At 42.4% G+C, this 14,332-nt stretch overlaps 1 protein-coding gene across 1 annotated transcript in view; it reads left to right on the forward strand.

The window, feature by feature from the left end:
- Window positions 1-1,727: 1,727 nt before the first annotated feature.
- The window catches only part of LOC133452757 (tensin-3-like), a 30,870-nt gene continuing 18,265 nt past the window's right edge, over window positions 1,728-14,332 (forward strand). The window contains exons 1-11 of the mRNA XM_061732364.1: window positions 1,728-1,888; window positions 2,082-2,132; window positions 2,262-2,384; window positions 3,736-3,800; window positions 4,826-4,909; window positions 7,452-7,564; window positions 8,025-8,085; window positions 8,275-8,350; window positions 8,440-8,569; window positions 8,817-8,882; window positions 10,263-10,364. Of these exons, the coding sequence (XP_061588348.1) occupies window positions 1,736-1,888; window positions 2,082-2,132; window positions 2,262-2,384; window positions 3,736-3,800; window positions 4,826-4,909; window positions 7,452-7,564; window positions 8,025-8,085; window positions 8,275-8,350; window positions 8,440-8,569; window positions 8,817-8,882; window positions 10,263-10,364 (1,024 nt within the window). The 5' untranslated portion in view covers window positions 1,728-1,735. The remainder of the gene's footprint in view (window positions 1,889-2,081; window positions 2,133-2,261; window positions 2,385-3,735; window positions 3,801-4,825; window positions 4,910-7,451; window positions 7,565-8,024; window positions 8,086-8,274; window positions 8,351-8,439; window positions 8,570-8,816; window positions 8,883-10,262; window positions 10,365-14,332) is intronic.

The following is a 14,332-nucleotide window of genomic DNA, read 5'->3' on the forward strand; positions in this document are numbered from 1 at the left end:
CTTGATGTGGCTTTGCTTCACTGAAGCCTTCATCTAAACAACCGGCATTGCTGCTCAGAAAAAATACTACTACACTGCTGAAAGGGGGAAAAAAGGAGGTGGAGTACAGGAAGCGTAAAGCAATGACAAAAGTATTTGTTTTTTTCTCCCACCATTTCAGCAATGTCCCCTTTAATGTGCCATTCAGGAATCACTGTGCTCTCACATCAGTGGGTTTTTTAAAAGTGTATGTAGGGACACGTTTCCTCACCCATTCCTGCCTCCTGCTTCACCGCGTGCACCAGGTATTTGGAGTCTGGGAGTTGTACAAGCAGCTGAAGCCAAATAGACCTTGGAGCTTAAGTAATGATTCCTCTTTTCTGGTGTACCTTGACCAAAGCAATCATTAATTAAGCTTTAATCCCTTGGTTTCATTTGGAAACAATCATAGTTTTGCTTCACTGGTGAGTATGAACTTCCCTTATCTCATTTAAAAATTGTAAAACTCCGGTCAAAATGATTATGAACAATTGCGGTTAAAGAATTTAACTTCTTGACCGTATTCTTCTGAAAGGGGAAGGCTTGAGTAACATATAATATAATGTAAAATATCATTTTATTAGAAAATAATTGCAAGTATAGATTGATAATCATGTTTTAAATCCCATTATCACATCTTTAACTCTGTTTTGACTCCAACCTCTTGGGGTGCACAGTGGTATCTGGCCAAACATTTGGATCCTGTGGCTTGCAGATTGGGGCCACGATGAAGGGCATTTGGCACTTCCCATGAATACTTGATTGGTTTGGATTCTTGGGAGTTTGGATATTGGCTCTAGGCCTCGACCTCTTTATAAAGTTCCTTCGGCAATTCTCAAACAGCTTTAAAAGAGCAGCAGCAGGCCTGCTGTGAGGGAATACAACTGCTGTAAAGCGAAGTGCTCTGTCTTTATTAATTGTAAACGATATATTAACTCTCGTTTTCTCAGCAGAACAGTGCACTCTTACAGGATACTTCACCTTGTTGCTTACTGCGGGGCGGGGGGTTACTTTAATATTTTAATATTTCTAGCGTTGCACATTTGATTTAATGTCAGTTCAGCCGACAGCTTCTGTTGGAACTAGTCGACAAGTTGCTTCCCTCCGGCCGGCAGGCAGGCCGGCTGCACAGAGATGACTACATAATAGAGTAAGGGATGTGTCTGTGGGGTGTGGTGCGGCATGGGGAGACGGGCTCTCTCCAGACCACTACAGCAGGAAGTTCATGGCCATGAGGTCACAGGGACATGCTGCCATTCAGGGATTTAGAACAACTGGTTTCGACTGGAAATCTTTTTGAATGTTTTTTTTCCTTCTTTCTCTTTGTCACTGTGGCTTCAACTGACTATCTGTGGTAACTAGATTGTTAGTGTCCGGTCTTTTGATACGACCACTCAGTAGAGATATAAGTAGCAATTATCTGCCATGTGTTAAAAAGTCCTTGTTTTGTTTCAACTAGTATGCCATTTGTGGCACGTACTGTTGACTGCTGCAGTGTAAACAAGATATCCTCTATTTTTTTTTTCAATCTGGAGCTGAAGTCATCCGCTCAAGATAGCTGTGGAAAACCTGGACGCGGTGACTAACGCCCGAGGACTTTGACCATCAAATATTGACTCAAATAAAGTCACCTGCTTAAAATGGGAATGTCGTAAGAGAACTGAAGGGCCTCATCCTCTTCTTTGTCTGCTTTGATTTATTCTAACAGGAGAGATTCATGATGGAGGAGGGATATGAGCTCGATCTCACCTACATCACGGAGCGCATCATAGCCGTCTCCTTCCCCCGGGGCTGCTCGGAGGAGATGTACTCGCACAACCTCAAGGACGTCACACGGATGCTCAAGTCCAAGCATGCAGACAATTACCTGGTCAGTGCTGGTCCATATGCCGCTTACTGTCTCTTCAAAAGTGCTGTGGCAAGGTGCCTAAGTGGGATATTGACATTAAAGTATTGATCTCAGATTACATATTTTACTTATGCTGAGAGTGTGAGAGCACTACACTGAAATCTTACAGATAACATTTGACACCATGTGCTTTGTTGTGTTGTACTTTCTTTAGATCATTAACCTGTCAGAGAGACGACACGATCTCTCTAAAACGAACCCCAGGGTAAGTCTGTCAGTCCTCTTTAAACAACTCTATCTAACCCATTATTGTAGCTATATTATTGCTCGGTACATAGCATGAGCTGTGTCAGCTGGTGTGTATTGATTCACACTGATTTGTTTTTATCTTTAGACACTGGATACAGGTTGGCCAGACCTACATGCTCCCCCTCTGGACAAGATCTGCACCATCTGTAAGGCCATGGAGAGCTGGCTCAATGCTGACCCTCTCCATGTGGTCGTTATACACTGCAGGGTGAGCTCACAGGCCGCGTTGCATCAGTTGGCTTTGTCAGTTTGTGACCTTGCCATCTACTCAAGATAAAGTTACATTTTTCACATTTCTTGAAAAATGAAACACTAGTGTATGTTTGGCATATTTTGGTTGTGTGAAGCACTTGTGAGTAGCTAGTGTATGTGCAGTGGACAGTGGTCACAGTGCCCTCAGTTTGGAAGATCAGGGAGGGATTCTCGTGGAGAGATAACAGCTGCTCAGAACTACAGACATAAAGGAGCCACATTTGACTATCTTAATTCACTTAAACCTCTCAAGTTTCAATTGCTTGGCCAGCAATATACTTATTCAACTTATGAAAAGTCTGTTGTGAAATCGAGCCATTTTTTATGTATTTTTTTTATACTAATCTTCTTGTCACTCTCCTATGTCACATGCTTTGTTTCTCTGACTGGCCAACGGCGTCCAGAAGCAGTTTGGCATCTTTTGGTACTGCTGCCTGGAATACAAAGTAAAGGGGAATCAGACAAGTTATTTGTATCTAAGAGTAAAAGAACAAGGATGGCTGGCAGTTAGAGGAAATGCTATATTGAATACTGTATACTTACACTTTCTTTTTCTTCAGAACGTCCATGTTGCATGATTGACCTTTTAAAGGGCTCTGGTGCCAACTGTGCATAAAAGAATGTTGCATAAGTTGCAAACCATAATGGACAATACTGAACTTCTTTTACATAATGCAGTGATTAAAAAGCTGAAGAGTTTATTCAGTCTGTAACACAAGTGCACAGGGCGCCTGTCTACGGCTATAACCTCATACAATGGCTCTTTAAAGTGACTGTAAAACTAATGGACTGACTGAATCTCTACTGCGAAAATCTAATTTCCCTTTAAGGATTAAATAATGAAATTGAATTATCTTGAATGCAACAATATTGTTAAATTGATTAAGTTTGAGTTGTTATAAATGATAAAGATTTGCTCCTTGTGGCTCTCATTGTGAGCAGCTGCTCTGTATCTGATGTTTCTCTGAGTCTCCACACTGTCACTGTTTGTGACTTGAGTAAAAATAAAAAAACAAGAGTGACTTAAACAAAAGCCCTTAGTCTATATGCTTAACTTATAATGTAATACTTAAAATCTGCTGTTGCTCAGCCAGTACTGATAAACAGTGTCTAAACTGCAAAGCAGTGAGAGACTCAGTAGTTTTAGATATTTTTCAAACTTTAGTTGAAAATGATGTGTTTATGAAAAATTGCTCAACATGTGCTATGTTTGGAGACCATTTTGTGCTTTTCAAATATAGTTAAACCACAAGGGCTGCATGCTTGGTGAATCATTCTTTGTCATCTTGTTGTGTTTTGTTTTTCAGGGGGGCAAGGGTCGAATCGGTGTTGTCATTTCATCCTTTGTGCATTTCACTGACGTGTCAGCCAGGTAACCACAACCATGTGTCTCAACTCTCCTTAAGTGACTATAAATGCTTTCTTTTCCCTAAAGTCAGGATTTTTGTTGCGTGACTAACCCCGGCTGCTGGAAGTGAGCAATATCAACAGAAAGCCACAGCCATTCGTGAAGCCTCACTTTGCATAGCCAATGGCATTGGTCAACCATCGTTGATTTTATTTTTTTCTATCTACCCTCCTTTATTTAGGGTTAAGGTGATTCAGAAAGGGAGTAAAAGAAAGGTTTCCTTTTTCAGATTCAAAGGGAAACCACATCATTTAAGCCATGAATCACCCTGTATTAAATTGCATGATCAGCTTCTGAGGCATGCTAGGCAAGCCCTCTGGGTGACGTGTCGCTTACAAGAAAAGTATTCATCGTGAAGAAAATCCGCTCGAACCCGAGCTGCGAAGTCAAGAGATGTAGCAAAAACTGAGGTTCGGTGCAGCCTTGGTGTTCTGCCGTTATGTAAATCCTTTCTGCACACGGCAGATGTCATTGCATGAGTACGCGCAAGCTTTCGATTCCTTCGTATTTTTGCCCCACAGAGGAAGACTGGCTCAGTGGAGTGAATGTAAAGGACAGAGGGTAGAGGATTAGAGGAAGAGATAGGAAAACAATAAGGCAAATATACAATGGAGTAGATTGGTGGGGAGCAGAGAAATGGCGGATGAGAGAGAGAAACAGAGCTGCAGTGAAAAGGCTGCAGCGCCTGTTGGTTTTAGGTCTGTCTGAATAACCAAGCTGTGCACACACTCTGGCCTCTCTCTGTCCCCTTCTCCCCCTCTGTGTTTACTTAAAACTGGCATTCTCTTCCTCTCTGCTGGAATCCTCTGTCTCTCCAGTTACTTTCCCTCCTGTCAATTATGTGTGCGTATGTGTGTGTGTGTGTGTGTGTGTGGGTTTCCCAAACTGAAGTGAAGGTTAACTCTATTCAATTACAGTTCAGAGTGTAATCTCTCTCTTAAGTCGTAATTACACGAAGCGTTTAGTGCGTCTTTCTGTCTCCCCCGAAGTGCTGATCAGGCGTTGGACCGCTTCGCCATGAGGAAATACTACGATGATAAGGTCTCAGCTCTGATGACACCTTCGCAGAAACGGTAAGACCCAAAACACAAGCACACCCTTCTGCTCGGTAACAGACGTCTTACCGGGCGTTGTTTGACTTAGCGTGTGTCCTTCGGCCCACCTGACTAAACAGAAAACATAGGATGTTTCACTGCTGTGTGTTGAAGCCGAAAAACAATCGTTGTTTGTAGTTTTAATGAGACTGCGATTGCGGGGGGGGATCAGTTATAACACCGATCCTGTGTGAGATCCATCTCTGCTCACACTGATGGGGAGAAGTCGCTCCTGCAAGCAGCCTCATTTTCTTCTGGCAATGCCCTGCTGTCTAATTTACGTTTTTTTCTTGCTTATAGTTTTTGAAAAAGAAACCACCATATTCAGAATAAAAACATGAGCCATCGGCTCGTTTGTCAAAATGCCAGACTGTTGCAACATCAAGCAGTTTACTACAGATTTTGGTAGATTTTCTTTCAATGATTTGTTCTCTGTTTTGATGCTCAAATGAAAAATGCTTCAAAAAAATAAAATAAAATCAGATTTCTCTGACTAATTTACATAAAGCTTATGCTATCTCATGTTATCACATTCACCTGATGCTCAAATGTTAAAGCTGTTCAGAGGAAGATGTTTTCTGTTCTGGTTTGATCTAAAACATTATGGACAGGATGCACAAGAATATTGTTGTAGGATACAACTGCTTTGCCCAAAGCATTTAATTTGGGGGTAGCTGTGGCTCTGGTAGTAGAGTAGACTGTCGGTGCTGTTTATTCCCGTCTCATTCAGCTCTACCGTCACTGAGGTTTGAATGAGTGAACGAGGAGGATTCAGTTATGAGTAAAAGATGCTACAGTATGTAAACGCACTCTTTAGTTTCTATTTTCTGCTTAAAAGAAAATACAGGACATTATGTGTATTTGTAATATCGGCGAGATATGCAGAAACACTGCGTGATCCGCTTGAATAGGTGGGGATGTTCAGTAATATTAATGAGCAGTATCGGAACGTTTGCAATGATATCAGTTTACTGCATTCCTGACAACAGTAATACACTTGACGCTGGCATTGACCCACAGCTGCAGGTGGTGGATGGGTTGAGAAATATACATGTAATAATCCAGCACTTGTCAACATCCTGTTGTTGCCTGTTGCAATGCAAGTATATTTAAAGCTTTTGCTTTTCAGACAGTTGAAAGAACTTTCTTCACATTACAATGATAACCTGTCTTACCTTACATTGCCATTATAGTGGAAACAGAATGAAGAAGGGGCTGAAGGGGCTGAATGGTGTAACGTGGTTGTTATTTCTTGGTTTTTGCTTGATTCACTCAAATTAACAGTCCACCTACCATATTCTCAGTGTATTTTATAGCCAGGGTTTGGTATCTTTTGTGTTTTCTTTCTTTTGTTCTTTTGGCTCAGTTTTATAAATAAATCACAAGTTGCTTGTCGTCTCTTCTGTGCTCTGTCCAATGTGGAGCGTGTTTAAAGTCATTGTTAAAGGGGACCTATTATGAAAAACACGTTTTTTCTTGCTTTAACATATATAAAGTGGTCTCCCCTCAGCCTGCCAACTCAGAGAAGGAGGAAAGCAACCAAATTCTGCAGTGTCTGTACAGCCGCCCGGATGAGCCGTCCAGTGTGATGTGACTTCTACGAGCCGTTCAGATTCTGCTCCCTTTCGTTACCTAACCAAAATGCAAACCACGCGCACAACTAAACACCGTGTCCTAACTGCATGCGAGTGTCCGACTATCGCGTTGCACGGCGTGACATCGGATGCTCTCTGTCCATCTCCCTCCAGCCAGCTGCCACTTTATTGATGTTTTTGTCGTGAAATGAGGAGGTGTCATAGAGATAACTTCTCATTTCAACTAACTGGATCAGCCGTTCCTCAGCCGTGACCGTTTCCTACAGCGCTTTCAACCGGCTTTCAACGCGAGCGGCAGGAAGAAAATAGAAGCAGGGTGTCCGACAAATGTTCAGCTCAAAACGGCGCGTCGCTGCGTGCAATAGAAAAAAAAGCAATGGAATTGATTTTGTCGCTGACGCTCGCTCGCATTGCATGCAGTTAGAACACGGTGTAATAATAACTCCGCCAGCTGGAGCTTCCGCCATTTTTTCGTAGCGGTGTATTGCGTCATTCAGGCAGCCAATCAGCACAGTGCCTCATTGTCATAGCCCCGCCCACTCAGAATCCCGCATAGATAATGAGGTTAGAAACTGGGAAGATAAAGACATGGCTCAGAGGCTGAATTTCTAATTTATTTAGCAAAAACAATCAAAAGCTTGTTTTTAAGACATTCAAGGCCTGTTTAAAATAGATATTAGATGCCATAATAGGTCCCCTTTAAGATGAATTTGGGAAAAATGAAGAGGTATTTCTGTTTGTTTTTTTTTAATCTCTTAAAAGTTGATTATCTTTGCCTTGGGTTCTGTTTTTTTGTTTTAGTTCATCACTTGTTAGACCCTGAATGCCAGTTGTCTCATATCACGACAGCACTGTTGGTTTATTTTCCGTTGTGAGAATCCCTGTCCTGTTTAACGTCAATGTTCCCCGTTATGCTTTCCTGTCAGATATGTTTGGATCCTCAACAGTTTACTGAGTGGATCCATGAAGATCAACGCCTCCGCCTCGTTTCTGCACTGCGTCTTACTTCACGGGATACCCAACTTTGACGCCACTGGAGGTTAAACTCTTACTGTTTACCATTACACACAGCTGCCATTCCCCCTGACAACAGAGTAAAACAAATACATATATATATATATATATATATATATATATATATATATATATATATATATATATATATATATATATATACAATATATATATATTTGTATATATTTTTGTATATATTTTTAAAGACAACACAGACTTGCATGCTCAGGCACATGGAGGTTTTGTACACAAACAAAAGTGAAGAGACAAACTCGTCAGTTCCCAGATCAAGTTTGGAAATTGCTGTTTTCACTCATGTCATTGAAACAAAAGTTGTTATCACATCATGGAGCCAAAATCCCTTTCTCACAACTTCAGCTGTGACTTAAGTAATTAGAAAAGCTACGTCACTGAATTCATGAAGTCATGCTATCAAGAAGGCACTCGTGAAAAACAGTAATTTTAGATGTTTTTGTGTTTTTTAGTGTGTCGCCCATACATCAAGGTCTACCAAGGGATGCAGGCGGTTTACTCATCTGGTGTCTAGTAAGTAGCTTACGCAAGTCATTTAAACATTATTGTTCACTTCAAAGAACGTCGGGTAACTTTAAAGGAGTTTTCTGTGTAAGTTAGCTTATTGTTCATTTTAATTCTGAGTTACTGCTTCGTGTAAATATCTGTAATTGCTTCCACACGTTGGCTCGCTTTGACTGTGTTCTGTGTTTGTTGTTTAAGTCATATTGGTCCCGGCCACAGAGACCGTGTGTGCATCACCCTGGAGCCCGCCCAGCTCCTGAAAGGAGACATCATGGTAGGAAACAACTCGAGGCGTTCCTCTAAAACGGCAACTTCAGTGCTGCGCGTCTTGATTATGATGTTTTTTTATGTGTTGGTTTGTAGATTAAATGCTATCATAAAAGTGACATCACATCGGAGCGTGAAGTTATTTTCCGGCTGCAGTTCCACACGGGAGCAGTGCAGGGTTACAACCTGATGTTTGAAAAGGAGGACATGGAGGCTGCCAACAAAGGTACACCTGAAAAACACCTTGAGAGCAGGCCTCAACCTGCCGGCCGCTCGTCAACACCGGCTCTTCCGCTGCACATAATGTCTGCGAGGCTCGGTCTGCCCTCCATCTATACCTGGCACTTTTAGCCCAGTAATCTTGTTTTCCTAAACATGTTTATGTGTGCTAGCTGAATGTCAAACATCATCGTTCATCTTCCTGAATGACATACATTCATGGCATCTCTGAGTTTGCTGTCGTTTCATTCCAGATCCAAGATTCCCAGACTACGGTAAAGTGGAGCTCGTGTTCTCAGAGGGACCCGAGAAGATCCCAGGTAGAGTCCCAACTCTTAAAGAAGTATCTACAGGAAGAGCTAGTTGGAAAAAGCGGGCACAATGCTCTCCTCATTTTTATTTTCGTGCTTCCCCCTCTGCCTCCTGGTGAGAGGGGATGAGGAATGCTGGGGAGGGGAAATGTAGTGTGAAGTGTGTGCTGACAGAGGAGTAAAGAAGCACAGCATGCGCTGCCCCAGATCCCCACAGGAGCGAAAGTATGTGGGTCTGTCGGATTTGTTATGTGCTACATCGATGTCTATGAATCTCCGTCCTAATAAAACACAACTGAATTGCTTTCCTTAAAGTCTTCCTGGGATGTTTTGGTCTATTTAACCTGGGAAAGAAATAAAAACACTATTCAGTATACGTTCCTGTGAATCCAAAGTTACAACCAGGGGCTAGTTGACTTGACTATCTGGTTTATTTGAACTTTAAAAGGTGAAATGTATTTAAATTTGTTTCCCTCAACTACATTCCCCCTCGCTGTTGCCTCATAATTTACATTTCACACAGGAAAATAATTTCAATCTTCTTGGTAAGAAGCTTCAGGCCTCGTTTACACGGAGCAAAAACGGAGGCGTTTTCATGCGTTTTGGCCGTTCGTTTACACGAAAACGGAGCTCAAAGTCACCAAAAACGATCATTTCTGAAAACTCCGGCCAAAGTGGAGATTTTCAAAAACTCTGTTTTCACGTTTGCTTGTAAACGGAGGAAAAGGGAGGAAAATGGAGATTTAGGCTCAGAACGTCACATTATGCAACAGAAACGTCACAGCATCATTTGTGCGACCTGTGTTTACAATTTGTTTGGCCACCGTCGTTATTTTCTTGTATTTTACCTGTTTTATATTCTAAAGTCACACTTAAAAGTAACTCCACTTCTCTGTCACTCCAAACGAAAGACTCTCGTTCCGTCTTGGAAGTAACTGGCAGTCAAGGCTGATTTATGGTTCCGCGTTACACCAACGCAGAGCCTACGGCGTAGGGTACGCGGCGACGCGCACCGTACGCAGGCTACGCCGTCGATTTAACGCGGAACCATATTATTCAGGCTTCACACGTGTCATTTGTTGATGTTTTTTTTCCAGGATTCCGATTGGCTTGCATGACTTTACGCTTCTCGTTACACTGCCCCCTGCAGGTTTGGCTGCTCATAGCACCTTAACAGCGTTTTCATGCGGGTTTGTGTAAACGAGGATATGTTTGAAAACGTAGAGGGGAAAATATCCGTTTTTGTAAATACCCGGCTATGTGTAAACGTGGCCTCAGTTGCACCCAGCTGTATTTTTAATTATTACATTTTTTCAAATAGTGATATTTGTCAAGAACAGACATTACACAGCTCTGCAGTACTAACGGTAGTGTTATTTTTGGATCCAGGGGCTGAGAGGTGGCAGAACGGACCAGATGTTGTTGTGGACTACAACACAGCGGATCCTCTAACCCGCTGGGACTCGTACCAGAACATCTGTGATGGCGAAGGTACGGCCGCTATGCTGTATTTGTTGCGACGTGACTCACGGGACTCTGTTGTGGCAGCGCCAGGTTCTACATGATGAGTCTGACTTTATCTGAGCAAAAATACTACCAGATGTTTCATGAATGAAGACAGTAATGGAGGTTAAAGGGACTTCACTTCTGATTGGAGCTTAAAAAGCCATGCAGACGGAAACAAGACGTTTACTATGGTGAAAAAAACCAAAAAGACAGAAAACGTAACCCCAGGCTACATCTTACCATGGCGTGTACTATGATGGGAATGGCAATGAGTGTTGTTTTCGTGTAAAGTAAAGAGGAGTGGTGTTGTATGCAGGGAATGCTGAGTTCAGAGGAAGAGCAGATAGTTCTCAAGAGATTTGGGTTTTGTTGTCTTGTGAAATGAATAGGCGTGCTTGAACCATCCCACACATGCACATGCTTTCACAAGTACACACACACACACACACACACACTAACTCACAGCCACCCTGACGGGACGCCCCGTCCGAGCCGCGGTTGTTGCTCTCCGCTGAACCGCAGAATTCACAACAACCTCCCAGAATAGAGCGACGTGGTAGCGGCATTAAAACACAGATCCACCCTTTTCCAGTATTCATTGAGCGTTTTAACAAGCGTAGGTTCAGCTTGATGAAAACGGCTGCCTTTTCTGTTCCTTTTTTTTTGTGTTTTTTTTTTAATGTTCGTTTAAAATACAGCAGAATTTGATCCCCCGCTTTTGGAAATGCAGTGAAAGATCAACCGCTCAAATTTAAAAATTCATCAAAGCAAAGACCCTTTTCTGTTGCCTTAATTCCAAAGCATTTATGTGGGATATTTACAGCCTTGTTTTCTCATGTAAACACTACATGTAAGAGGAAGGCCTCGGAGCTGTTGTTGGAATTCTACATGTACTTACCAGCGGCCCAGTTTCAGGCCCCGGTTTGCTCCGGGGAGCTGCCACCCAGAGGCAAGCCTGCAGGAGGATGTCTAGGAGCTGTTTGGCACCGCAGTGCTAAGGTTGTGAAAAGAAAACCTCATTTGCTTCAGTGGCTGCTCTTCGATGGCCATCGTGTGTGTTTATCCCAGTGTGTGAATGAAGAGTTGAATAGTAAAAGATTGCTTTTTCTGAAAGGCTGTTTACTCAGGCAGGGCAGGTTGTTGTCTTTGGGTCGTGCTTGAAGGTGGTAAAGGTTATGTTTGAATATCCCTTTGTAGCCTCTATAATCTTTTCTTAATTTCAGGTTATGATACAGGATCTTTTTAACTCTCACCTCTATTCATACACAGCCATGTAAATAGCTGCCACCTATTCCTAGATTAGGTTCAAATGTTAATCGGAACAATCCACAGGCCTTGCTGTCTGCATTTTTAATATAGTAGAGAATATAGTTAGAAAACAACAACAAATAACTTGAATCCAGCTACAGATGTTAAAAACGTCCTGATAAATATTAAGAATACAATATTCCAAAACTTAGTGTCCATTTAATGGACATAAGCCTAAATTATAAGGAGCCTATTGTTGATAGAAATGTATTCCTCCTTAATTATTTGACTTTTAGACAAAATCCTTGGAAAACCCATGGCAAACTGTAGATAAGTAGACAACAGACGTCTTCTCCAAGCAGGAATATCACAAGTGTCACTAAAATCTATGAAGCATTAACTTTAAAGCAGACATATTATGCCCTTTTTTCACAAATTGGTGCAATTTCATAATTTCTTATGAAAAACCACACAGACTGTTAATGATTAATGTCTAAGTTTGTCATTTGTCATACAAGGTGGAGTGAGCCACTCGATTCCAGCCTGCCCTCTGTGTGCCAAGGAGTGTGCTGCTTTTGAGATCTGTCTTGCAGCTTTGCGCCTCCATTCAGATGTAGATTTGGAAGAAAATGACTAAATAACCCTTGACGCCCCTTAAACCTATGTAAAAACATCCAGGAATGAGCCTGAGCGCTTATAACACAAACCAAACTCACATACACTTGATAACACAACCGCATATACATTTTTTTCTTTTTTTTAAATAAAAAAAAATAAACCAACTTATGTTCTCCTGATCTGCTGTCCGGCCAGAGGCGGTTGGTACCGACCGACCGTCCGAGTGGCTCACTGAAAGACATAAGCGTAGGCAGCCCCTAAAAACGTCATGTGGTTGGTAGGAACGGGCGATATTTTACCGTTCACGATAAACCGTCAAAAAAATTCCCCACGATAAGAATTTGTCATCTCGCGGTAAAAACGATAAATTCCTGTTGATGACGTTTTTGTGTAAAACTGATTTATGGTTCTGCGTTAAATCCATGCACAACGTGAAGGAAGGAAGGAAGGAAGGAAGGAAGGAAGGAAGGAAGGAAGGAAGGAAGGAAGGAAGGAAGGAAGGAAGGAAGGAAGGAAGGAAGGAAGGAAGGAAGGAAGGAAGGAAGGAGAGAGAAGAAGGAAGGAGAGGGCAGGAGGAAGGAAGGAAGGAAGGAAGGAAGGAAGGAAGGAAGGAAGGAAGGAAGGAAGGAAGGAAGGAAGGAAGGAAGGAGGGAAGAAGGAAGGAGGGAAGAAGGAAGGAGAGAGAAGAAGGAAGGAGAGGGCAGGAGGAAGGAAGGAAGGAAGGAAGGAAGGAAGGAAGGAAGGAAGGAAGGAAGGAAGGAAGGAAGGAAGGAAGGAAGGAAGGAAGGAAGGAAGGAAGGAAGGAAGGAAGGAAGGAAGGAAGGAGAGAGAAGAAGGAAGGAGAGGGCAGGAGGAAGGAAGGAAGGAAGGAAGGAAGGAAGGAAAGAGGAGAAGGAAGGGAGAAAACAAGGAAAGAAGGAAGGAGAGAGCAGAAGGAAGGAAGGAAGGAAGGAAGGAAGGAAGGAAGGAAGGAAGGAAAGAGGAGAAGGAAGGGAGAAAACAAGGAAAGAAGGAAGGAGAGAGCAGAAGGAAGGAAGGAAGGAAGGGAAGAAGGAAGGAGAGAGAAGAAGGAAGGAGAGGGCAGGAGGAAGGAAGGAAGGAAGGAAGGAAGAAAAGAGGAAGGAAGGAAGAAAAGAGGAAGGAAGGAAGGAAGGAAGGAAGGAAGGAAGGAAGGAAGGAAGGAAGGAAGGAAGGAAGGAAGGAAGGAAGGAAGGAAGGAAAGAGGAGAAGGAAGGGAGAAAACAAGGAAAGAAGGAAGGAGAGAGCAGAAGGAAGGAAGGAAGGAAGGAAGGGAAGGAAGGAAGGAAGGAAGGAAGGAAGGAAGGAAGGAAGGAAGGAAGGAAGGAAGGAAGGAAGGAAGGAAGGAAGGAAGGAAGGAAGGAAGGAAGGAAGGAAGGAAGGAAGGAAGGAAGGATGGATAAATTCCCGTTGATGAGGTTTTTGTGTAAAAAACATGGCAGATCTGAGAGCGAGATAGATTTATAGTTGAAAAGATGGAGTTGAATTGGTATTTTTTTTATCGTCATTTTTATCGTTATCGGGATAAATGCCAGAAATTATCGTGATACATTTTTTAGTCCATACCGCCCATCCCTAGTGGTTGGCTGTTTGAGTCGGTAGTGACAAAGACTGACGTCGCATACATGCACGCAGGTTTAATCAGTTACAGATTTCACTAAAAAGCACTAAATATGCTGCTTCTTGCATGAAACAGACAACTTTGCAACACTGCAGGTGCATCGCTTGTAAATCTTGTCTGTACTTTTATATTTAATTGGTTACAAAAAGTTACTGCATGTCCAAGTTGTGTAAGAGGTGAGAAACTATTTCATGCAAATGAACTTAACTGTAACACTATATTCAGAGGATTTTAAGAGCTATGTACACACACGGAAGGCTGCGCTGGAGAAAATAGGAGGGCTGTGATGTTTCTGATTCACATTTTTGGTATGCGGGAGATGCGGTATGGTAGTAAATGAGACGGCGTGGAAGAGGCCGGGTAATTGCACGGCCATGCACAGCTAGACCTCCTGTGATGTGAGAGCAGCATAAGGAACAGTTGTGGGTTTTTCTGCTTTCTGCACCGC

The sequence above is a fragment of the Cololabis saira genome, chromosome 10, assembly GCF_033807715.1.
Source record: "Cololabis saira isolate AMF1-May2022 chromosome 10, fColSai1.1, whole genome shotgun sequence".
In the NCBI taxonomy this organism is placed as follows: domain Eukaryota; kingdom Metazoa; phylum Chordata; class Actinopteri; order Beloniformes; family Belonidae; genus Cololabis; species Cololabis saira.